The sequence below is a fragment of the Chrysemys picta genome, chromosome 2 (genome assembly GCF_011386835.1).
Source record: "Chrysemys picta bellii isolate R12L10 chromosome 2, ASM1138683v2, whole genome shotgun sequence".
In the NCBI taxonomy this organism is placed as follows: Eukaryota; Metazoa; Chordata; order Testudines; family Emydidae; genus Chrysemys; species Chrysemys picta.
The window spans coordinates 53,496,030-53,523,168 of record NC_088792.1 but is presented as its reverse complement, the minus strand read 5'-3'; the positions used below and the strand labels follow the sequence as shown (position 1 = coordinate 53,523,168).

At 39.2% G+C, this 27,139-nt stretch overlaps 1 protein-coding gene across 16 annotated transcripts in view; it reads right to left on the bottom strand.

Annotated features, from left to right (window-relative positions):
• The window catches only part of PHF14 (PHD finger protein 14), a 267,127-nt gene that overhangs the window by 199,040 nt on the left and 40,948 nt on the right, over positions 1-27,139 (bottom strand). For all 16 annotated transcript variants that reach the window (XR_010598265.1, XR_010598266.1, XR_010598263.1 and 13 more), the window contains exons 5-9: positions 26,208-26,367; positions 13,203-13,314; positions 11,171-11,308; positions 6,138-6,284; positions 1,640-1,910 (exon numbers count right to left, since the gene is read on the bottom strand). Coding sequence is in view for 11 of the 16 variants with exons in the window: in XM_065583162.1 (XP_065439234.1) it covers positions 1,640-1,910; positions 6,138-6,284; positions 11,171-11,308; positions 13,203-13,314; positions 26,208-26,367 (828 nt within the window). In the remaining 5 variants the exon portion in view is untranslated. The remainder of the gene's footprint in view (positions 1-1,639; positions 1,911-6,137; positions 6,285-11,170; positions 11,309-13,202; positions 13,315-26,207; positions 26,368-27,139) is intronic.

Below are 27,139 nucleotides of genomic sequence, written 5' to 3'. Positions count from 1 at the left end.
CACCAAGTTAAAAAAATCTTAAAATGTAAAACTACTACGAGAGAGAGAGGGAGAGAGAGAGATGATCAAATTACAGGCCACTGTCCTGTTAAATGATCTATGAGAGTGATGGAATACAAGCACTCCCCACCATGTAGACCGGGGAAAAGTATTTTTGATGAATAGTTTATTTGCAAAAAATGCAGTTTTGGTTATCCCAAAACTATTCCTGAATATGACACACATTTGTGAGTAGTTTTGGACCATTTTTCTTTTCAGTACTTGGATGCCATTCTCAAAATGTCCAGAAAAGGTAGTGCTGAGATGGAGGTGATTGCCAGAGCCCTCCTTATAACTTTTGATCAAGTGATTAGAGCCCTCACCCAGGATGTGGGACATGCAGATTCAATTCCCCTCTCTGCTGATATGGAGAAGGTATCAGAACTTGAGTCTGCCCCATTGCATTATATTACCTGGGCCACAGACTAGGGGAATATACCGGTGTGCGTCTGTGGTGTGACTGCCCTAATCACTGGGATAAAAATGATAAGGCATCATCACGAAGTCTACCTCCTCGAACCTAGCCCTTTAAAAAAAATACCCAAAACAGATTTTTTTTTCAATTTGCTAATTTTTTTATTTTTGTTTCCAGTTTCTAGATGCAGTTAACCCACATCAAATCTTTTTAAAAAAATTTTGAACCTCCCAGCTTCACTGCCACATACTTTTGCTGCATGGGCAAAGTCAGAGTGAGATAACTGTTTGGTGATGTGCACTGATTGGTCATCTCAAGCTAAACCAGCTGACATCAATCACAACAGCATGCCCTTCTAAGATGGAAACAGAGTACTGAGGACCTAAAGACACAGCGCTCAAGATTTTGCTAGGGATGTTCAGAGGGGAGAGAGATGCTCTTCCACCTGACTTCAAAGAGGACAAAACAAAAAAGGTGACAAATATCTACCCTTACAGGCCTGTCAACAAAAACATATTCCCTGCTGTTTATGTTTGAAGGAATTTAGTTTACAAAAGAGAGATATGTTTAAAAAGGCACCTTAACTTACTTTAGCATATTGAGATACTGAGTGTGAACTCTGCATTCATTTGAATGAGCAATAATAGCTTTTTCTCTAATAATTATAAGAAAAAAAATATATATATATATACACACACACACACACGAGCATACTCTGTTACTTTAACCAAACCCTGTCCTCTCTCTTTCTATAATTAGTCAAATGTTTTCTTCAAAACATCGTATAACATAAAGTCAATAGGTGTGGAGCATTGTCTATATCAGGGGTTGCCAACCCCTGAGAAGTGGTGTGCCAAGTCTTAATTAATTTAGGGTTTCACGTGCCAGTAATACATTTTACATTTACAGAGGCCAGCGGACGGAACCCTAGATGGTCTGGGGATCCATCCACCGTCCCCTGCCAGACGGGGTCCCGGCCGCAGGCCCCACTCAGCCCGCTGCTGGCCCGGGGTTCCGTCCATTCAGGCCGGCAATGGGCTGAGCAGGGCCGGCGGCCGGGACCCAAGCTGGCAGCAGAGTGCCACTAAAAATCAGCTCACGTGTCACCTTTGGCACGCGTGCCGCAGGTTGCCGACCCCGGTCTATACGGTTTAAGAAACTTAAATTTCATATTCTCATCCTTACCAAGATAATAATTCACAAAATCAGCAGTCAGAGCCGGTTGCTTATGTTTTCTCCTTCCATCCACACTGGAACTGGTATCTGAAGTGTCCACTGGGAAGATGTCTGTACTAATTCCCATTAATTCAGCTTTGCGCATCAGCTTACGTATGGCTGAAGCACTGCTAGTGAGTGGTCGTGGCAGCTTCTCCCTGGGAACCCATGCCTGAGGCCTGGTGGTACGAGCTAATTCTGCCTTGGCACGATACTGCTGCAGTCTGGCATTGATTCGGGCCTACAATCAAATTCCCAGAAAATCAAAACAGAGTAAAATGGTGTAAAATGGAATCCAAATCACTTTTTCTAGTAAACTTAACCTTCCTTGAGACTACATGTACACTAGACACTACTTTCAATAAGAAAAAAATGCACAATTTAATCCAGCATTTTTTAATGCTTTAGGATGTGATATCTCAACAGGCAAAACCACATACAGTATGAATATCATTTGATTTTACTTTGACATTTATAGTTAACTGACAGTGTATTTTCTTAACCTTAGATTTGTGAAGTCAAACGGAGTAATATTCAGAACTGTCTTTCTGGGAATACCACCTTCAACAAGACTATTAACGTAAGTGGTCTTCTGGCAATCTGCTGGCATGTCTAACAACATAAGTAGGTGGAACGGCCTATGCTCACAAAGTGGGTAAAACCCTTGGCTTAGGTATCAGAAAACAGATTAAGATGAAAGTATACTGCCGGCATAAATGCCCATCTAAACCTGCTGGCCGACACTTATGCCAAGTCTAGGACCCTCTTTTGCAGGAACTCCTTTCCCAGTTATAGCACTGTCCACACATACCTCTTTATACACTAGCTGACATTAAGGAAATTCACAAACAAAAGCAAGAGAGACACACTGTATATATTGCTGACGGCATCTGTATATTTTGGACGTCTGGGAGACCAACGCCAGACGATCAAGTTGTTACATGTAATTGGAAAATAGTGCCTGCAGAAAGTCTTTGCAGTGGAAGACAATAACACTAGCATAAAAACTATGACAGGCATGAATCCAGCTGAGTACCAGTTACAGCTTGTATACTCACCTGCATGAAGAGGAAGTTAGACTACAGAGCATTAATCCAACTTCCCCAACACACGATATGAGATACCCTTACATGTGAGAGAAAGGCAAAAACATGTGCATATACATGCTACACTTGAGGAATACCAGTTAACTCAGCAGTTCAACTTACTAGCTTATGACCAGCATGATCTGGAGCAGGATGTCAAACATCTGGTTTGTAGGCTGAATCCAGCCCAAGGACTCTCTTCTCCAGCCCATAGCACAAAGGACCCAGAAGTGAACTGGAGTGGACAGACTGAGTAGGGAGGTCATGCTTGATTTGACACAGGCACCTGAGGCCTCTCCTTTTTCTTTCTGCCTTCCCCTCCCCTCAGTTGTTTTCATAGAGGAGGCAGCACCACAATGCCTCAGAGATGAGACAGAATAGGCTCCTTCCCAGCTGAACCACTATTCTCTCACTCTCATCCAGGCCTCAATCCCCCGTGCTGCTATCCAGACACAGATTTTGTCTTCAATGTTTAAAAAGATGTGTTTTTACTCTGGAATAACTAACACACATGCTATCCCAATGTAAATCCTAGTGATGACAAGGCACCATAGTTTTCACCATAAGGGAAATTGAGGCAAGGGGTCAACCATGAGGCAGAGAAAGTGTCGTGACACAGTGGATAGAGCACTGGACTGGAACTTCAGAGATCTGGGTTCTATTCCTGGCTCTGCCCTAGCCTGCTGGGTGATTTTGATCAGACCCACCTCCAGGAAGCTCCTCAGATGCACTGCCTCAGAGTCCAGATTCCTGTAGCTGGGGGAGATTCCTGGATCTGATCTCCCCTGTGCTGCTAGGAGCACCTGAACAAGGGGATCCTAGCTGCTAGTCCCAGCCAGGCTGAGGAGAGACAGGACTTCCTCTTCCCCCGCACAGCTGCTCTGGGGGCGGGGAGGAGGTCAGACCCACATGTGGATACCTCCCCCAGCTGCAGGAAGCTCCGTGGTTGCGCTACCTTCAGAACCGCAGTGCAGCCATGGATCTCACTTCCCCCCCCAGAGCAGCCATACAGGGGAAGAGGATGTCCTGTCCCAGCCTGAACTAGCAGCTAGAAGCTCCCAGCTGGGGCACTCCGAGCAGCATGGAGGAGATCAGACCTACCTCCTCGATCCTCTCCCAGCTGCAGGAAGCTCCATGGCTGCAACCTTCAGAGCCCAATTCTGAAGGCAGAGCAGAATAGAGGGTACAAATACAGCGACTCCCCCCTGCAACAGCTTTGCAACCCCCCACGACTCTCTTTTGGGTCAGAACCTCCCACAGTTACAACACTGTAAAATTTCAGATATAAACATTTGAAAACATGAAATTAACCAATTTTAAAACCCTCTGGCCATGAAATTAATCAAAATGGACCGTGAATTTGGTACGGTCCCTAGTAGTCGTATAGCTCCGTGCAGTAAAAACTATAAAGTAACTTGTCGCTACTAGGGAGAGAAAAAAAGAGAGGGAGGCTGAGGATGCCCAAAGTTGGGCAAGTGGGTAGGGGAAAAGAGGAAACATTCACAAGAAGGAGGAGCGGTGGCTAGACATGGAGGGACCCACATGGAGGGGAAAGTTTCACCAACACATATACTTTTTAAATTAGTCTTCGTCTTTAAATGTGATATTTAGCTTCACTAATTAAAGTGATGGCCCCTAAATTAATGGATAATTCAGCACTCCTGACAGAACATGTATTAACACAAATTTAACACCATTAATCTAGAGAGACTGGAAATATAGAATGATGGCAAGAACAAGAAACATTTATAATTTCTATTCGGGTACAGGGATGAGAACAATCTGTACACTCACTCAGTCTTCTAAACATGGCAGTGCTCAGCTCTCTTGGAAATCAGGCCATTAATTTAGTTGCATAAATAAAGATTTAGGAGCCTAATTTTAGGCACCCATTTTTTTAAATCTTGACCCAGGCCTACAATGATATATCTGTGACTGTTAGTAGCAAATCACTCCAATGGCCGGGGAGGACTCTGAGTTACTACAGGGAATTCTTTCCTGGTGTCTGGCTGCTGGGTTGTTGTAATGCTCAGGGTCCAACTGACCACCATATTTGGGGTTGTGAAAAGAATTTTCCCGCAGTCAGATTGGCAGAGATCCTGGGTTTTTTTTTGCCTTCCTCTGCAGCATGGGTCATTTGCAGTGTAAATAGTGCACTCTCTCTAACTTGACATCTTTAAATAATGATTTGAGGATGTTAGTAAGTCCTCCAGAGAGTACAGGTCTATTACAGGAGTGGATGGGTGAGGTTCCGTGGCCTGCAATGTGCAGGAGGTCAGAGTAGATGATCATGACTGTCCCTTCTGGCCATACAGTCTATGGGATTCACAGCAAAGACCTTTACAATTTAGGCATTGGTTACAGAGCCTTTTTTTTTTCCCCCTTGTCCATCATTTCTGCCACTATTATGTAGATCCACAGCTTGCCTCTGCCACCATCATCCTTATCCCCTCACAGTTTCTCTCAGTCACTTTTCTGCCTCACAGTCAGTCTCTGCTCCCCCTGACCTTGAAACACAGAGTCAGTCTCCCTCCTCTCAATTCTTGTCTCTGGTGTCACAGCAGCCCCTGACAGTTGGGAGGAAAAACTGCATGTAAAATCCTACTTAGCCCAGGTCTGGGGGCATGCCCAGTACAAATGGAACCTTCTGAGTATTTTGTTTTAAAACTATCATCGACTGAGTATATGGAAACTGAAATTTTTTAGAGGATTATACATTTTCAAATTTTGGTGGATTTTCATGAGGCCGGCAAAAAACCTATTGACACCAGGACAACTCACTTGCTAAAGTTCAAGTCCCTTCTTCAAACCACAGAGGCACCAGAGCTTAGACACACAGCATGGAAAATTTCAGCCTAAAGGACTAAAACATACAAGCAACTGAAAATAGGGGTCTTATATTATAAAGTGTTCAGGCAACCTTAACCGTAGGCTTTGCTACTAGCTCCTTGTAATAACTAAGGGAGAAGGTGGAACTTGCTTCTAACATACACATAGCAAAATATCTAAAATCCTGGCTGCTTTGACTGATTTTTATTTTTTTAGAATCTTGAAATAAAGATTAGAAGTAAAATAAACGCAACTATGGAATTAAAAAAGAATGATAAATTACCCTGGTATAATAGAGAATTATATAAACTAATCAGGATTATTTCCATTCAGATGCCTGCATGTGCACCTTTTCAAGGATTATATTATGGGGTCATTCACTCTTAGGGAATCCAATCTAAAGATAATTCACTGCCATATTAATTGACCATATGCCATCAATGTAGTCCAAATTTCATTTTCAACCACCGTAATTCCACCTTCCTCTTCCCCCTCCCTCTTCTCATTTAACATTGATGATTAACACACATGCAGCTTTGGCACGGGTACAATACCTGCGCTTCTGGCGAGAGCTGTTTCTCTCTTTCCTGCAGGGACATTTTACAATAAGACTGTAAAGCCAAGTAGTTCTTCCGTTTCCATTTTCTGTCTAACCGGTCCGCATGCTGTTTACAATAAGCAAAAAAAGGATCTGCTATGTCCTGTTTCAGCAAGAAAAGAGGTGGAAAAGAAGGGAGGGAAAATCTAGTTAGAAAAATGATATAGAGGAACATAAAGCCAGCATTTCATGTATACCACAATTAACATTGACAACTAAGGGGAAGGAATACAAGCCAAAATAGGAAAAGAACAGGTTAAAGAATATTTAGATAAGTTAGATGTATTCAAGTCAGCAGGGCCTGATTAAATTAATCCTAGGGAACTATTTTTTTTAATAATCCTAGGGTTTTATTTTTTAAAAGGGGAACAAGGAGAACCCGGGGAATTACAGACCAGTCAGCCTAACTACAATATTTGGAAAGATATTGGAGTAAATTATTAGACAATCAATTTGTGAGCACCTGGAGAATAGGGTTATAAGGAATAGTCAGCATGGATTTGTCAAGAACAAATCATGCCAAACCAACTTAATTTCCTTCTTTGATAGGATTACAGACCTGGTGGATGGGGAAAAGCAGTAGACATGATATACCTTGATTTTAGTTAGGCTTTTGACAGGGTTCCACATGACATTCTTGTAACCAAACTAGGAAAATGTGGTCTAGATAAATTTACTATAAAGGGAGTGCACAACTGGTTGAAACACCTTACTTTAAGGGTAGTTATCAATGGTTTGCTGTCAAGTTGGGACAGTGCATCTAGTGGGGTCAGTCCTGGTTCTGGTAATCTTCAATATTTTCATTAATGACTTGGATAATGGAGTACAGAGTATGCTTATAAAAATCTGCAGATGACACCAACCTGAGAGGGGTTGCAAGCACTTTGGAGGACAGGTTTAACATTCAAAATGACCTTAACAAATTGGAGAATTGGTCTGAATTCAACAAGATAAAATTCAATAAAGCCAAATGCAAAGTACTTCCCTTAGGAAGGAAAAATCAAATGCACAACTACAAAATGGGGAATAACTGTCTAGATGGTAGTACTGCTGAAAAGGATCTGGGGTTACAGTGACCACAAAGTGAGTATGAGTCGTTCATGTGATGCAGCTGCAAAAAAAGCTGATTATGATTCTGGGCTGTATTAACAGGAGTGTTGTATGTAAGACACAGCAAGGTAACAGTCCCGCTCTACTCAATGCTGGTGAGACTCCCGCTGGAGGACCATGTCCAATTCTGGGCACCACAATTTAGGAAGAATGTGGACAAATTGGAAAGAGTCCAGTGGAGAGCAACAAAAATGATAAACTGTTTAGAAAACTTGACGTAGGAGGAAAGGTTGAAAAAAACTGGGTATGGTTAGTCTTCAGAAAAGAAGACTGAGGGGTGACCTGGTAATAGTCTTCCAATACCTTAAAGGCTATTATATACGAGGACGGTGATCAACTGTTCTCCATGTCCACTGAAGGTAGGACAAGAAGTAATGGGCTTAATCTGCAGAAAGATTTAGATATTAAGTAAAATTTTCTAAGTATAAGGGTAGTCAAGCTATGGAATAGGGTTCCAATGGAGGTCATGGAGTCCCCATCATTGGAAACCTTTAAAAACAAGTTGGACAAACACCTGCCAGGGATGATCTAGGGGTTTACTTAGTCCTGGCACAGCGCAGAAGGCTAGACTTGATGACTTCTCGAGGTCTCTTCCAGCTCTACATTTCTACGATTCTATGTTTCATATAGATGGGTCTTGTAGAGCAACACAGTCAGGGTTTGAATCGGTTTAACTAAAGGCCTGTTTAAAACCAATTTTGTTAAATTGATGCAAGCCCACATCTGTACACTCTTAAACAGATTTTAAGATTGTGTATATTGATTTAGTGTAATTCAGTAAGGAACTGACTTAAGCTAAATCAATGGAAGCCAGGTTTAAACTTGTTTAAAAGTGACCACATAGAAATTTTGATTTTGTTTTTTTAAGCTGAAAAGTTTCTTTTTTAGACTAGCAATCATATAGTTTATGAAAACAACATAATTTGTTACAAAAATTCGGTTTCTTATATCAAAAGAGGATACTAAAATTGTACTAGCAATTATTTCCACCCAGAATTGCAAATAGAATTAAAAGATATATTTAATTGTTCCCATAACTCATGTAGCTCAAAGTCTAAATTCCATTATTTGCACACAGAAGAGACTAATTTTCAAAATTGCGTGTGAAAATAATGAGGGTTCAGTTTCAGAGAACAAGTTGAAGCCAAATTGAAAAGTCTAACCTTAGAAGTTAAAGATTTGTTTTAGTTAAAGGCCTCAATTGAAGGTTTCAGTAGACACCGTATTTTAAAATGTTACGGAGGGTCAGTGCTACCCAATATGCTAATTAGTTCATGAATTATTTTTGTTTGTTTGCTTTTTTGTTATTTTTTTAAATAATCACAGTTAAGGAGCACTGAAGCAGGTCCCAGCAAATACAGCACAGGACAAAACAACACTGCAAGCACCTCCTCGTTCTCTAATACAGCTCCCTCGTGCCGTACAACAAAGCAATACATTCTCCATGTACTTTTTAACAGTCTCTAATGATCTCCAAAGTTTTTTTTTTTCTTTTTTTTTTTTTTTTTGAATGAACAAATGAATTTACATTTCTGCAAGTTAACCCAGGGAAAAAGGGACAACTTCCTATGACAAGTGTTGTACCAACAGGTAACAATTACAATAAAGCACATAAGGAAAGCATTTAGAGCATTGTATTACTGCACACGAAGATGGGATGGGAGAGTTGTCATTTTTCTATATTGAAGTGATGGAAGTTATTTTTATGTATCCAAGGTTGTTTTTTTTCCTCCATGCCTGTTCACAAACAAATATACGGTTACTGGTATATTTTAATACTAAATAGTTATAAAAACCTGCCCTCTTTGACTCCTTCTGTAATCACAAAGTGCTCCTGGTTGCTGTTTGGACAGTTCCAAGAAACACTCGCCTCTCTTTTGCCCCAGCAGCTCACTAGAATATTTGATTGTTCCAGAAGAGACAGGCAGGGAGTCCTTACATATATGTTACATATATAATGTATGCATTGGTCTCTCCATATTGTTTCTCTGGGCAGCAATCACATTATGCTCAATATTCCTCCAACAGATCAAAATTTCCAAAGAAAGGGACATTTTGGGAAAAAGACACACACCTTATTCTGCATTAAGTGAAAGAGCTCATTATTATATCTTGTTTTCCAAATACATTTTTCAGATAGCATGGTTTTCCTTTTGACTTCTTCATAGTAGTTTTTGTATGGCCTAAGCAACGGCAGTCTTTTGTATGTTCTTCTATTTTTCATTCGTCACTTACTAAATTTTCACATTCTTATAGCTGAACTACTTTATCAATTCATTTACCTCGTGTATACAGTCTACAAGCTGAGTAAGACTGCCTCAGACAAAGGTGGATCAATATATCTCAGTTTACTTTCTCTTTTTAATTTCCAGCACATCTTCTATATGAATAATTGTCAGTAAAATTTACTAACCAGGCACAAAAATCCACTGACTCTCTCATAACAACAAATTAAATATTTTACTTGCCTGTCCAACAAAAGCCCACCCACTTACTCACCAGAGGCAAGTAAAATTTTGCAAGTTTGATTTAAAAATATACTCTGTATATTCAGATTTCAAGATAGGGGAATATACGTGACACAGAGCTTACCTCCATAAGAATTTAAATTAACAATTCTGAGTTATGTGATTCCAAGGCCTTGATTAAAAAATATTTTGTTTGCGGTTGTTTAAAGATAGGCAATGTTTTTAGGTGAAAAGCATGGCAAACATACAATGATGGGAATTCACAACATGAGCTCCTTAAAGAATCAATATTAAACCCCATCTAGTAGAGACATCACTGTTTAGCTGAAGGCACCATGTTTATCTTTCCAGCACTTCATCTTGTAGGTGAAATTTATTTTTTATGAACAGTTCTGACAGAGAATTACTAATGGTCTGAGTGGCCAGTTCCTTCAGAAATAAGAAAGACAGTGATTCCAATGTAGATAATGAATGACAACAAAGCCTGCATGTCAGTGTGCACTGTTGTGTGCATGTCCCTCTCACTCACCTATACACAATTTACTTTCTGTCGCATTTACTATATGTAAAGATGAATATGACTCGCTAAACTTGAACTTTGCAATTAGGACAGACCACTAGACACTTACAAGGTATTTCCATTGAATAAATCAGCAATAAACCTTATGCAAAATCTTGTCATTTGGATTGCTTTATTCTTATTATCAAGAAGAAAACTGGTACCATGAGTGAATATGTAAGGAATATGGAATTTAAATGTAAGTATTTTAACTGGTGCAATTAATGGTAATTTACAAAAACTCAGAATGACAATCAAGAATACAATGAAAGTTACTTATTTATGACACAATTTAATGATAATATTGAAAAAAGATGTATGCAAAAACATTTGACGAGAACCAGGGCCCCATTTGCACAGCACAAAGGGGATGTAATCTGGCTACAGCTGGAAACTGAGCAAAGCAGAGGGAGATTCTAAACTGGAATGAAGCTGACAAAGCAAACTCCTACAACAATGCACCCACATCTTAGTTAGGGGCATTTCAGGAGAAAGAAGTGGTAAGATGGGGAGTGGGATAGGAGGAGCTCCTCTAATACAGTCATTAGCTAGTGTATGATTCCTTAGAGACAATAACTAGCTATCATAAATCAGAGCAGGCCTTAAGCTGTCCTAATTTAAATTAGGGCTAGGCCAGCTTGAAACAACTTCCTGTGAAAAGCATATCTTGGCACAGGAAAAAAAAAAAAAAAAAGCTAGCCCACTTCCAAAAATATACTTATGACCTCACAGCAGCATCTTATCAAAATCTATCCTCAGGAATGTTATCCAGAAACACAATAAGCTTCCACATGCTTTTGTTAGGACATTTCCATTTTATGTTTTTCTAAAGAAGTTGCATCACACATATACCTCTTCAGCTGCTGCTTCTGACAACAGGCCTTCTTTCTGAGCACAGGTCACATGGAAATAAGCTCTACACATGCCAGCATCACAACTAATGCAAACACCAGTTCTGGCAAAACGAGGGTCTTCACAAAAACTGCATTCCTAACACAGAAAAATGGCAAAATTAACTACAGAGTAAACACTACAATAAAGATTCGACATTCTATTTTTAATTTTTTTTTTTTGCATAAATGAAAGATAATTTAGATGTCTTCTATACAGACACACAAAGTCTGTTAAATGTTACTAATGGATAGATTTAATCTCATGAGGTATAGCAATACAGTTAAGGCTAGCTATCTAAACTGGGATTCTCCAAACTTCTTTTTTTTATTCCTATATTCCCTTTTAACAGGTATAGTACAAAAAGACTTGAAATAATAATGCTGGATCTTCTTGTTTTCTTGCATTGGTAGGTTTCAACTTAGACTCTGCACATTACTTTGTTTTAAGTGACTAAACATGCCTTGTTAAAATGAAGAAGAAATTAAACATAACAGATTTAAACAAATGATCATCTGGCTAACATGTAAGCAATAATCATAATAGTAATAAAATCAGCACAGTAATCCTTATTTGGGAAGGATCCAATTGCATTAGCAACTTTATAAACTATACACAGGGGTCGGCAACATTCGGCACGCGGCTCACCAGGGTAAGCACATCATTCGCCCGCGCCGCTTCTCGCCGCCCCCATTGGCCCGGGACAGCAAACCGCGGCCAGTGGGGGCCGCGATCGGCCGAACCTGCCACGTCAGCAGGTAAATAAACTGGCCCGGCCCGCCAGGGTGTTTACCCTGGCGAGCCGCGTGCCGAACGTTGCCGACCCCTGCTATACAGATAAAATCAGAATCACCTCACCCAAAAATGCAATATATTCCAGGTTGGGGAGAAGCTGTGAAAACACAGCAACACACAACACTATACAACTGTTTAGTCATGAAATGAAGAAGAATACTGCATTAAACTGTATAAAACTGGAGCTCCAGAAGGAATTCAGATAGGCAGAATATAAAATGATTATCCATATTTTCATTAGAAACCGAGACTCAGTCTCTATTGTGATAGGGTTAGTGTTTTATTTTGCCAACATATTGCACTGCCTTGGGTCACTTACTCTGCCCACCTGTGAAGAGCATTGCTTATCCTATAATCCTTTTTAAAGCTTATGATGTGCCCAAATAACTGATTAATAGGGGCAGAAGTAGTAATGTCAACAAAAAACCTAGCTATTATGTAGAATAGCTGCTGTACAGAAGTTGCCCACTTGGACACTCCTATAACAGTGCTGAATGTTTTGGAAGACTCATAATAGGCATGCTGGAGAGCCACTTCCAATACACAAGCTGCTCTTCAGTCATCCTGGCATAAAAGTCTTTTTTGTTGGTGGTTAATTTAGTACTCATGAAAAGTCCCACATTGATAGCCTTGGGACTCAAATTTTACATGCACCAAATGGGTACAACAAGAGAAGCAACAGCAAAATCTTCCCCACATGGCCTGACAGCTAGAGAAACAACATTTGGACATAAGAAAACCAATGAGCCATCTACCAGAAATCCTTTGGTCTCTATTGAGTGTCATTTTGTGCCAATTGTAACGGTAATTTGAGTGCTATGTACATACATCCTCCTATGAACTGGACTAAGAACAATTACACTTCACATAAAAGTCCATTTGGGGATGGGGAGTACATTTTTCATTCATACTCCCATACATTCCTCAACTCTCTACATTCATACTTTGGCAGACTGCCATTAACACACATAACAAGGAGGTAATGAGTGTCTCCAGAAAGAGAGAGGGGGGAAGAGAATGAGAAACAAAAGAAAAGACAAAAGAGGATGCATACTTCTGATTTTATTGCATTTCCAGCCCTGAATCTTGTTGCATTTGTTGCAGAAACAGAATTACAAAAAGCTAATAAGATATGCTATGCCATATATGTAGAGAAAATAAAACTATACCTAGGTAAACATTTCTCTTCTAGTCTTACCTTGGCACCATACTTAGAATAGTTCATTTCGGTAAGCGTTACTGGCCGCAGCTTGTCAATATCTCCAAATGCCACTCCTGGAACATAGAGGGCACAAACAATGTGGACCCACCTACAACAGCAGAAAAATTAAGCCATTATCATCAAGAACAACAACATTTTGCTCTTGTATTGCACTCTTCATTTGCAGATCTCAAGTACATTACAATGGATTGAAAATATCATTCACATTTATAGATAAGGAAAATGAGTCATAGAAAGCCAAGGGTGTCAGAAACAGAATGTAAGCCTATTGACTCACAGGTGAATGGCCCATCCACAAGCCTCTGGTTCCTCCCTCCTATCATCTTAGTTTTTTTTTTTATTTTATTTGTTTTGACTTTTTCTAGCCCAAGTGTTGGTAGCAGCTTTCTTTATGTGGCTCATTGTCAAATACAAGTTCAGTAAAAACCACAAGCATTACCTCTCTCTCCCCCGAGTATAGTCTGGCTCAAACATTGCACGATTTGTATGCTGACTCTCTTGTGGAGAATGAAGGGAAGCTGCTCCCAAAAACAGGCAGACAAAAAGTCACTTTGCCAACCACTTTGTCAGAGGTGGTTTCTCTTCTTTTTCTAGTTTTGTTTACATACTCTGAATGATCTGCCACATGATAATGCAAACAAACACAGAACAGAACTCACTAGACCTAATTCCTGCAAGGGAGTTAAAAAGGCACTAGCAGTACTAAGCCTAAAATTATTTGAATGTTAAGAAAGAACCACCACTTCATCAATGTTTTTTTTTATAAAGCCAGTTTTTTTTTTTTTAAATGAAACATCAAATCACAGTGTGTGTTACTTTTCAAGAGCCAGCTACTATCATAGCTGGTATATTCCATTTTGCAGTATCAAATATTAAGGTATAACACTGGTCTTATAAACAGCTCAAACTGGAATTAATTCAGGGAAGTCTAATGGTCTGCATTACACAGGTCAGACTAGATGATCACAAGAGCCCTTTCTGGGGTTGATCAATGAAAGACTAGATGATAAAATGGAAAAACCATGATTTTGAGAACATTAGATGACTAATATGTGAACATGGCAAAAATTACCTCCAACAATGTATACAGATGATTTTTCCCAATTTGAGACCACGTGATAATCTCTTGGATTTAATTAAGAATGAAATAAATGTATTTTTTGACAAAGACTAGGAATGTTAATGTACCTCCCTTCGAATATCCCTCTGTACGCAGTTTTGAAATTTGGTCCTTTACGAAGGGAACAACCAATGTTCCTGGCAATATGTCCAGTGCTCTAGTAATTCTAAAAAAAAAATCTGCTGTATGATAGAACTTTCAAGCATCACTAAAAAAAATTATTGGTGTCTCTTGTCAAAAAGATCTCTGGATAGTTATGCAAAACTTAGATGCAAGACTTCACAATAAATTACAACATACTTGACAGCTTGAAAAAAATAGAGAGAGAAAAAAGAAAATTTGGACATATATTTAAAGAAATAATGTGATCACATTGTGCCAATAACTACCTTTGAAATATTTAAATAATGTAGTTAAAACTTTAGTTATATGAATGATAGTAATTGTGGCAGCAACTGCTAGAATTAAGTCTCTATGTGCATTTCAATCTAAACTCATGTTTTAATCCACTTAAAGCTTTCTGAAATCTTCACCATTTGAGTTGAAATTATCTAGGTTTGGTCTATGTTGGAAGGTGAATTTCTTCATAACTGTGGCCAAAAAAAAAGCTCAGTGACTTTGAAGCACAGAGACAGTGGAGAGGAAAAAATTCCCTTTCCAAAAATCCTTGCAACCTTCATCTGAACAGCTCTAGAACTGAAACAGCCAGTTGTAAAAAGCTGAAATATCACATGGAAGCAGTCACAATGGAACATCAGTACACCTCTACCCCGATATAACGCGACCCCATAGAACACGAATTCTGATATAACGCGGTAAAGCAGTGCTCCGGGGGGGCGGGGCTGCACACTCCGGCGGATCAAAGAAAGTTCAATATAACGCGGTTTCACCTATAACGCGGTAAGATTTTTTGGCTCCTGAGGACAGCGTTATATCGAGGTAGAGGTGTACTTTTAAGCAATCAGCTAATGCTGTTTTTGATTTGACCCGTCAAGGTGCTTCAGGTCCTTGATTCCTGTTGCAATAGGTATGGAGAGTCAACGTATGAGATGTCTCAAGAAGAAAGCATGGAGTCTTGGTGCCATTGAATTTACATATTATCTCTTGGATGAGAGAGTATGGACAGAGATATAGGTTTTTGCTTCATGCTATGTTAGGTCCCCAATCACGGAAGCATCTGAGACCCTTAAAAATTATAACTTATTTATCCTCACAACACCGTTGTAACATAGAGAAGTACTACTATCTCCACTGTATGGATGTGCAACTCCTCCTCTCATATGTATACATCAGAGTTCAATGTCCAGGTTCTGTAACCAGAGAACAGTCTCTGTATCAAGGAAGGCAAGGCATTGTAAACCACCCTCCAGATGTTGAGATGTGAACTTCATCACCACAAGTCTGCAATGCTGCTCCATGGTCACTGAAAGGAGAGGAAATCAGGCCAAACTAACATATAGTTGCAGCAACTCTGAACAAGCCAGAGAATAATCTGTTGAACCAGGTCCAAGATCTATAATCAAGTGAAGAAGGAGGTAGGCAGGGGCAGCGAAGGACTCCTGAGTTTACTTGGTGTATCAGACTCTCTTTCCCACCAATGCTTCCACTCTATAAGAACGTAGTTTTCAGCTCCCTAGCATGGTAAAGGGCAAATAAGTGCTCTCATCCAGGAGTGTGAGAGCTACCGTAGCAGAAGAATGATGAAAGATCAGGCACAGTATTACACTCCAGTGCTCAGGAGAGGGATTTCTCCCCTGAATACAAGTGACCTTGGTACTGCATGTTTCTTGTCTGAAAATGGAGCATCAGTTAACCGGAAATGTAATAAGTCAGTTTTATCTGTCATAGCTCTCCAGGCAGAGCTAACAGTAATAGTATCTAATCAAAAGTCTGGCAGAACGATGTGTGCTAGCACATACAAACTAGAGGTTAATTTATAATTCAAACACCCACTAATAATATGAGTGGCCACTTGCATTTAGATGGGGAACTGAAGCGTGAAGAGACTGTGTTGCCAAGGGTCACAAAGGAAGTTTGTGGTACAGGAAGGTCTTGAACATTGGTCTCTCAAGTCCTGTAGGCCAGTATCCTCATCACTGGACCATCTTTCCTCTCCACATTAATAAGTGTTGATTAATGCACGATTACTTAATAAAAGTTAGCAACAGCTATTATTTAATTATGGATGAGGTTTGCAGCATTCCATGCATCACTGAAGGTTCACTGGATAATAATGCAAGGCTGTTTCTGGTGCAGTTGATTCCTAGTAGTCAGTGCATCCTGCCGTGCAGAAGGACTGATAGATTGATGAGGAGGTGGTATGGCTGTGTTGCTTACAACTAAACTAAAGTGTGTGGGGAGAGAGGGTCCCTCATTCCAAAACTAGATCTGGGACAGTGTCCATTTGATTTAAGAATGCCAAAACTCATGTTCCTTCTGCCTGATTAAGGGTAATACAGGAAGTACTCAGACCTTTACTTGTGGAGACAGTGAACAACTCCTTTAACGAGAGCAGAATGTCAAAAAAAAAAAAAATTAAGGAAATATTTGTGTTGCCTTTGCCTAAAAAATTAGCACTTGACGCCAGCAATCTGGCCAATATAGGCAAGTGGTTAACCTTCCATTTTTGGTTAAAATAATAGAGAAGTGGAAGCTAAACAACTCTCCTAGAGCCTAAATGATTGAGAATTCCTTGAGCCATATCAGTCAGGCTTCAGACCTGGCTGTAACATGATACAGATGATGATTTTCTGACAATGGACAAATACCAGGTTCCATACTGATGCTGTCCTAGATACCACTAATCACAAGGTTCTTCAATTCTTTTCAGTAGATGGGAATTGCCTTACAGTTGCCTCATTCTTTTATCTCAGAAATTCCAAAGGGTAGTTTGGGGATATCACTTTTCTGTCCTGAAGGCTCTCTTACGCAGGGTTCTGTATTATCACTCTTCCTATTTCATGTGCATATGAGGCCACTGCCCCAGACATGCATGAAGACAAGATAAGATGCAGGGATGTGGTTTAATTAGGCTGCAACTTTATTAATTTATCTCAGTGATTCTTAACCTTTCTGGACTACTATACCCCTTTCAGGAGTTGGATTTGTCTTGCATTCCTCCAAATTTCACCTCCCTTAAAAACTACTTGCTTACAAAATCAGACATAAAAATACAAGATTCACAGCACTACTGAAAAATTGCTTACTTTCTCATTTTGTCTGTATGAAATTTTAGTTTGTACTGACTTTGCTAGTGCTTTCCTGTAGCCTGTTGTAAAAATCTAGATGAGTTGATACATCCCCTGGAAGACCTCTGTTTACCTCTAGGGGTAACACGTACCCCTGGTTGAGAACCACTGATTTATCTCATTCTGGGAATTATTTGACAATAACTAACATAGCTCATTTCAGCACTTCACTCATTTCCACATGTTTGGTCAAGGCTCCCATAAGTACCACACCACCCCCTAACAGCCCACTGCTGGGACCCCTTCATCCTCGCCTTTTATGCAGGTTAAGAGGTTGGGAAAAGGGGGTTGTTTCCTTGCTATATCAGACATTAGGAGCCCCATCTCCATTCTCCAGCTTCTTTAGGAAACACCTTCCCCTAAGTCCACATCCAACTCCAATTTATTTCTGAATACCTGCCACTAGGTGTACCTGCTGATCCAGGCATAAGAGGGCTCCATCCAACAGGACAAGCATATTCTCTCTCACCCTTGTGTTCAGGGAGTGAATGGTTTACCTGACCCCCACTGGGCAGCTGTCAGCTTGGGTGATATCTACCCCTTCTCTGCCCAAAAGAGGCAGGAACCTTTAAAGAACCTATGGCTACTTTCCTTCTGGTTGACCAGACAAAACCCTCCTTCAAGGTTGCAGGGATTGCATTGGAAGTGTTACTGAAGAAGCTTGGAATGAAGTGTTTTCAGTATGCTTATGACACAGATCTCTCTCTCCATTTTGTCTGACACCTAGGGTATGGTTGAGTGTCTCTCTGTGTCTGGTAATGACTCAGGCCTGGGTGAAGCAACCAGATGATATGGTCTGAGGGAATGCTTTCCACCAAAGACAGATAAATTCACAATTTGGGGGTCTTTTTTCAACTCCCAACTATTGTTAGTCAATTACAGAGCTGAGAGGGACAGGACAATTTCCCCCCCAACCCCCCCCATCTGCCTCACTGTCAACTTCCAGACTGTTCTCTAAGATGTAGACCCTCACTATCATCATACATGCCTTTGGCATTTCAAGATCAGACTACTGCAACGTGCACTACATGAGGTATTCCGTAAGTCTCCACAGAAACTGGTACAGAAGACAACAGTCCACCTTTTAAGCCAAGTATCTTAACACAAGCACACCACCAGATATTCAAAATCTGGACTGGTTACTTTTTGGTTACTTGCAGTTTCAGGTATTGGTTCTGGAGTCTTAAATGATATGCGATACAGACAGTTGAAAAGTGGACATTCTTGAGGTATAGATATCTACTGCATTTTGGCCCCTAATACTATTAGACTATCACAGTGACTTCTGCCCAGCAGAAAACATTACACACTACAAAGCATGTCAGTAGGTCACACACATCTTTGTTTCTGTAGGTCAAGCTATTTGCACACACGAGGGCTCCCTGAATCCCTCCATTTCCACCACCCCCACAAGTTCCTTATGTGCCATGCTCCTATCACCATCAATTTCAATTTCTCTGCAACACTTCCTCCATCTCTTAAGCCAGGGCCTGGGTATGTTCCCAGTTCCCCCCACTGTCAGGATATCTGTGCTTGTCCATTCCCTCCTCTCCCACAATGCCCAGAGCTCCGTTTGCTCCCTTATTTGTTCCTTCCCTCTATACCACACCACGTCAATGACTCTGTGCTTCCCCCATTTCTTGTGACACATGACAAGATCCCCTACATTCTCTCCCCTGCCATGCACCTGCACATGACAGTCTCCCATTCTCCCCCCATGCAAGGGCTGTGCCCTCCATTTCACCTTCCCACTTCCCAGATATCAGGGCCTGTGTGTGCCCGCTCTTCCTCTGCATCTATATATTTTTTTTCTTTCATTCAGGCTGTCAACATTTTTTACTCAACTGAGACATGGACGAAGCTGAGATGGGGGTTATTGTTATGAAGAAAGATGTTAAAGGCTGCCATCAATTGTTCTTTGATCTATAGATAATTTAGATCTGATTGAAACCGATGGGTCTGCTAACCAGATGTCAGGGGCTCTACGTACCCCTCATTTCCTCCTTTCCAGTTTTCTTACTTTCACCAAAATCAATAGGATTCTGTCCATTGAGGTTGAGAATATTCCATGATATTCTGGAATTGATCAGAGGTGGCATTCAAACGTTATCACATTACATCCAAATAGAGAAATGCCATCAATTTGAGTGTATGGCCTCGCAAATTCAGCTAAAATATAAATAAGTTTATTAAAGTCTCTTTATCATAATTCAAGTGAAAATGTCAACATGAAGTGTAAGAAGTAGACTAACAAACATTATGTTCATCATTCTCCATTTTTCAGCATTCTATGGTCACACTGATATCAAAGATAAAAGTCACTAAAAGGTACAACAATGGAAAACAATGCCTACAAGTCATTACATTTGGTTAAACCCATAAGGATTTACCAAGCAGAGATAATAGAAACTACAACTGTGATCAAACAGAAATGTTTTATTGGACAGTAGTTCAGTCACTGAAGTATTTACATATTTGAATAAAATGCATATCCTGTTTAAAGCAATGCATCACCATTGTTAATATCCAAAAACAAGTAATTCACTCTCCTTATCTTTAACTGAGAAATTCACTTTAAAAAGTGAGGACTTTGTTTTAAATTGTAAAGATGATTCATCCAATTAACTGCACAGAAGTGTGTTTTCTGGGGCTACAAATGTGGTTTTTTCCCCACTGTTTATTAGGATTCTGTGCCTATACATGCAGGAGTTAGTTAATATGATTTGTTTATATAAACTACAATTATGGTCCAATGCAAATGAAAAGAAAGTTTAACTTAGTCTTTTTTGTTATTTTAAAAGAAAGAGCTAAACCGTCAGTTTGCAATCTATTCCATAGCAAGAGACAGCATATTGTCAGGCTGTTTCTGTAGCAGCTAGGATGGGGGTTGTAACTTAGTGCCTCAAAAACTTCCTCCCTGTTCCAGTCTTTCCCACTGTTCCAGAGAGGCAATAAGCTATTACACATCTGTACTTATCACAATGTATGCCCCCCGATGCACCAAGACACTGGACGTCAGGGGGTATGTGGAATCAAAATTCTGCCCACTTAGAGCAGGCTCTGTGAACCTGATTCTCCATTGCAAAGGAAGTAGCACCAGGGTGCACTCATTTAGCAGGCAGCTGATCCCCACTCTACTCTCTTGCACTAGTACACAAAACCAGCCATGATGAGCAAAGTGTTCTCATTTTTATACAGTGTATTTTTCTTAAATAAATTATGTTGTTTAATCTATGTACATGTCAAACAATTCAAAATGTTTGTCATTTATGGGTGTCAAAACTCTCTTTGTGTATGTCAAGTGTCAGAGTCATGTAACACCTTTTTTCAATAGAAGGCCATCTGATATATGCAGAAGAAGTCTCATAACCTTGTGATTATGTTAAAAGAAGGCCTGTTTTATTGTTACAAAAAGCATTCTGAATTCTATAGGTTTTCCTTTTTTGCACCATACCACTGGTTTAAGATGCATTAGACTGAGAACATTTGTATAGGGGGAAGTCGAGAAATAGTTACACATCTTCACAATTATCTATTTTTTTTAAAAAGCCAACGTTTTAGTTTAAGATTTTTGATAGTAAGTTTTAATACAACTTCCCAAATGCACCCTGCAGAGTTCAATATAAAGATACACATCTTCAACAAGCAGCTGCTTCTCAATTTAATTTGCACAGTTTTTTCATGCTCCACTGGTGTATTAAATGCTGCTGCACTCTGTAGGAGTTTATCTATGATAAACCCAACAGCTGGCTGCTTGCTTCATACTGACCTTCTCAAAATGTTTTAGTACATGTCACGCAAGTATTACAGTATTACAGATTTAAACTGCCATTTCAGTGTGATTGGCACACAAGTGTCTCATTTCCTCAACCACCTATATGCGAACTCCAACCTGAATCTTTATTAAAAAACATACAGAAGTCAGTCAAGTTCACAGCTGAGGCAGTTTCAGCTGCATTTAATACCAGTTCTAAATATTTTCCTGCTCATTTGTTTAGCTGCACATGTTTTAGAACCTTGTAATTAAGACAAATTGGGTAATCAAAGAAGAATAATCTTCCTTGTTACTTTAGCATCCATTTTGCTTGGAGCAATGATGACAGATGTTGATTAGGGAAGAAGAAGAAAAAAAATCAACCCAAAACAAGGACAGGACAAATTTCATATTCTAGGACAATACTTTTTGGAGAAAAAAAATAAGATTTTAAAATCCATCTTTATGTTCATGAAACTGGGAAGATATGAAAAAAAAAGATTCTTTAGAGAAAGTAGGCATTTCATTAAAGTAACTATTCACCTTTCACTTATCAGAAAGAGAAATTATTCTGACTCGATTGTGAAGAGAAATTGAACAGGTTTGGCTTCACCTATACGTAATTTCACATCACAGCACTGATGGATATCTAACATAGCTAGACATCCTCTAAAATGGTGGAAGGGGGTGGAAGAAGGAGCATTTTGTTATTTAATATTTATACTACAGTAGTGCCTAAAGGCCATAACTAGGTTGGGCTCCATTGTGCTACACACTATAGAAAAATAGTAGTGGACAGTCTCTGCCCAAAAGAGCTTACAATCTAGAAAAATTAATTATGATCGAGTCATGATACCCATTCTTACTGAAGACTGAAGCTTCCGGACAAAGATCTGGAGTAAGGGGATGAGGGACTTTACACACTGAATCTAACAGTTCTCTTGCACATCATCTGTGTTCTTCAGGAAGGAAAAAAACTGACCAGCCTACAGGTTGAGAATCAATTTTTTTTAACTCCATATGCGTCACAATGTCTCCATGTCCCTTTCAGCTTTTCCCCCTACTTGTTACTTGAACTAGAAATGCTACAGAGGTTACTATGCTTGCTTACTTTCATGCTCTGGACCTATCCTCCATGGGTCCAAGATTGCCATAGCAGACATTTTCTGAAATCAAACAAAAGAAGTGAGCTGGGAGGGTCCCCTTAAGTCAGCAGTCACTAATGGAGAGAAAAATCTTATCCAACTATGTTGCCACTCTGTGCAGAGAACTAGTAAAAGGAAGAAATGCTCCCACATTAATCAAGTCCACTCTGTGTATACAAAATATTTAAGCACTGTTTGTGGTTCATTATTTTTATAAAGTATGTGACCATGTAATTAAAGACTGTCAATGCACACATACAAGAGGGATGAATTAAGGTTGCATACACAGCCTTAATGCTGGCATTACCTAGCTTTTGAGCACTTACCTTGGCAACCTTAATGTTCTTTTTAGCATAGGCTGTGTGCGCGCAATTTATTCTACTAATATTACTACTACTACTTTTTTAAATTCTGTAACTGCTAATTGTGAGGAACTGAATTGTTCCAAATTGTGCAATGGTTTTAAAATGTAGACACAATCACTGGAGACTAGATTAAGAACAAACTTATTATCATTATTTATTGTTATCAAGACACTTCAACTAAGGTCTCTGGAGGTGTTTGAGACCCCAGTCTTGCTAGTAACTTAAACATGTGCCCTAACTTTATGCATGTGAGTAAACCCATTGACTACAAGACCTAAATCATTGGTCTATTTTTAAAAATGCCATGGTGGGCAACATTAAAGATTATGGTTTCCAGTATCAAGCTGCTTTTCTTTGTAGGTAACATTTTCCCCTCTTCCCCAAGACTTAAGTCATAGTGTGCAGAATCCTCCCTGATATCAAAGATAAAGGGGAGATATGACCCTAAGAAAGTTAAAACAGTAGCACAATTTTACCTGCAAGAATTAAACCCATTAATGTTATTCTCAATAACACTATATTTATAGAAGGTGGAAAACTCTTTTTGTTACATAATGCTGTTTCTAAGGGCCTCATTCTGAATGTGTTCATTTCCCAATGACTGCAGGGTCACATCACTAATGTAGTAGCATATGTAGAAAACTGAGAAATAAGTTGGGCGGGAAAGCTAAAAGTAAGATGAAACAAAGTCCTTGGCTGAGAGAGAGAGCAGAACATTAAGCAGACGGCAGGGAGAAAACATAGCTATGTTCTTAGAACACATTATATACAAAACATGCATACAATGTTTTATAGCACTTGAACTGAAGAATGAGAGCATACCTGCGACAGATAGGGAAAGTACTGAACAGTGTAATTAAAGCTTTTTTCAGATGAAGGGTCTTCCTTTGAGTCATAACACATATGCAAATAATTATCAACAAAGGCAAAACGCAAACTTATTGTCTTTAACTTTGCAGTTTTTACTACTTCCTTATATTTTGTGCAAATATAACTGTATCACTTTTGTAATACCAAAATGTTTGGCTCTCAAAAGCAATTGAGGGAGAAAGTTATTAAAACCAGCCTGAATTTAAGCAGATACCTGAAAGTGGAAAAACTAGGCACTTTGATATACTTTGCCCATGCCATTATTTACTAATAAAGACCCTATTTTGTTGTACAGTACATAGCTGATTATACGAGCTTTAAAATATACAAAATGAACCATCTCTCTGTGAATGCACACTGAAATTGTGAAAGATTTCACAGCCATATATACTGCTAGGATTTGAAGGTTAGTGTGCTTATAGTACTTGAAATAATAATACATATTTACCTGGTTCTTTGACTCATTCATCATAATCACTAATAAGGTTCCTCAGGACTGTTACACCCATGCAAGTCCAAAAGACACAGTGGCTCAGCCTGGATTAAAACACTATCTTGACATTAATGTCCTTGCCAACTATTTGTACTGTCTTCCTCTGCTAAGATTAATCACTGAAGTGTTGATAGCAGGCCCAGCATCTGAAAACCCTCCAATTCTTTGAATATCAGACAAGTTTCAGATGTGTGGAAGCATATGTGCATATGGTGTGGCAACAGCAGTGACCTTGATGGTCAAAGATATCCTGCTGGTCAGAGGTCAGTCAGCATTGCTAATTCTGCCAGGATTTTTTAAAGGATTTATTACCATCAACATCCAGAGTTCTTGACTTATTTTTTGGATCTGGTAGGGAAAGAAGAAATCACTTTAGAGTGGTTCTGTTCTTTCTTGTCATAGATCCCAGAGAATACTGATGAGATAGTGCTATTCCTGTCTAAGTGCTCTCAGCTGGAGGGCCCTACGTGAGCTTAATATTGTTACCCCACTTGATCAACATGGAAAGCTATTAGGGGAAAACAGAGAGGTAATAGGAGATACAGACACCTGGACTGAGACATTTATCCCATTATCTGGCAGAGATCATCATCAGCATGAAAGGCTTAAGCAGAGTCTAGACAAGACTGAGGTAATGCTGACTGACAGGAAGCAGCACACAGAGGAAAATGATGAAGTCTATGAGCAATCCCATAAATTATTATATTTGCTTGCCATTTGTCAAAGTGGTCAGCAATCTCATAGTCTTCTGCATCTCTCAGTGATCAGAAAAGTGTTTTTCCATCTTGGGGTAGCCAAAAGTCTGTTTTTTCATTGCTGGTGCAGGCTTCACTACATTCCTACACGCCTTTGTTACCTCTAGAATAGTACTTCAATGCACCCTATCCATGTCCAACCACAGGTGCAACACAAACTCCAGCTAGTGAAGAATGGAGCTTTCTGCCATGTGATAAAGGCGACCAGCAGGGGCATATATATTATAAGGGTGCTCCACACTACACAATGGTTATTAGAAAACTTCTGGGTAAAATTCAAGGTGTTGGTTAACATCTAAAAAACCTTAACTGGCCAAGGCCTAACTATATCAAGACCTCTCTGACTAATCACACAAGCTATGTTTGCCCAAAACACTTCAGATAAATTATGACAGGGGTGAGGTTCGAAGAAGCTAGCTTTTGGTAGCATAGGCCCACACCTTCAGAATTCATTGCTGCCAGAAATTAAACTAAACCCAAGCCTGACTATATTAATGAAACTATGTTATACGTGCCTTTGTTAAGGGTTTTCCATAATTGCTGGTTCTCTTCTCCTGTCATTTAATCTACTGATGAGGTCTTACTCATATCTCTTTTTGAAGTCTTGAAGTGGGGTGGGGACAGTTCCACTGGTATTTAGCTTCCTACACATGGGTAATGTTTTTGCCTTAATCTAAGCTCTGTTCCAGATATTTTGGTGGGGAATGCAGTATAAATGCTTGAAATACATAAAATAAGTAAATAACTTTCTACTCCTCTAATTTCCTTGACCCTTTAAAATATTTTTTCCCTAAACTGAGCAAGAAATTCATGGCCATGAAGGGAAGATTTCTCAGTATTGATTAATGTATGGGAACAATGTATGCTGACTGCATATATCAATGAACATCAAGATGTATTGCCTCCTGAACTATATATTGACCTCTGCTTCACCTCAGTCTATTTTTAGCTTATAGGGCAATAAACTTCGATGTTCAAATCGACCAAACAATATCTGCTTCCTATTATATAGGGCATAAAGGATATTAAAAGTATACAAAAATTAAATGTTGGACTAGAAAATACAAGCATTTTTCTAAATCAAAATGGGGAAAAAAAGATCAGCTCCAATACTATTGTCCCCTAATGAAACTCACAGGAATAGGACCAGGATCATGTATTACATATTTCACTTTTACTTTTAAGACTATGTGGTAATATCAAGTTTGAATAATCGCTTCTGAAACCTGACCTGCCAGCATCTGTCTCCTTGAAGATTCCATCTTGATTGGGACATAGTTCACAGCTAGGAGATACCCCACATTTGCATGCATCACAAAACCAAGGTTCAGTGGAGTTTTCTGAAGCTGAGCTCATAATAGAATCACTCTCTCCGTCAACACCATAGCAACCTACAGACAGAGAAAATAAAGAGCAATTGAATACAAAAGGAGGTACAATTATTTCAAAACAGACTTCAAGGGACAGATTTTCAACCCAGCCCTAAACAGACTTTATGCAAGCACAACTTTGCATCCACACAAAGGCGAGTATCTGAAAAAAAATCTAGTCCTTGAAGGTGACTTGCAAAGGATTTTTTTAAAATTGGGCTTTTGATTTTTACTTCTCCAATATATACAGAAGGCCTGAAAAGTGTTTGTTTATATGTAAAAACATGTTTTATCTGTATGATTTGTATGTTTTTTACCACAAAAATACCAAGACTGTCCAGTCTGGTCTGCCCTAATTTGGTAAAATTTTAAGGGTGAACTTTAACATCGTAACTGAAGGGATAAGAGTGTTGAATCTTTAATAAAGGCTTCCATTATTCAAAATGTTAGTCAGTAAAAATTAAATTGGCATTAAAAAGGGATTTCAAACAGCAATTAAAAATCCTCTCACTTTTTTAACTCATTATGTCATGATTACATTAGTTCTCCAGTCAGTTTACAGTCTCCCTGACAGGCAATGACCTATTAATGTAAAAATAAAACAATTAACTTTTCAGGCCTTCTTTTTTGTACATCATAAATAAAAAAGGGCATAAGCTATTTTTTCCCCTTTCCAGGTCACCTTTAAAATGAAAATGTAGAACATGAATAAATCATCAAAGCAAAAACAAAATTCTAAATAAGTAAATGTAAGTTTATAAAGATGTCAAAATATTTACAAACAGTACTTATA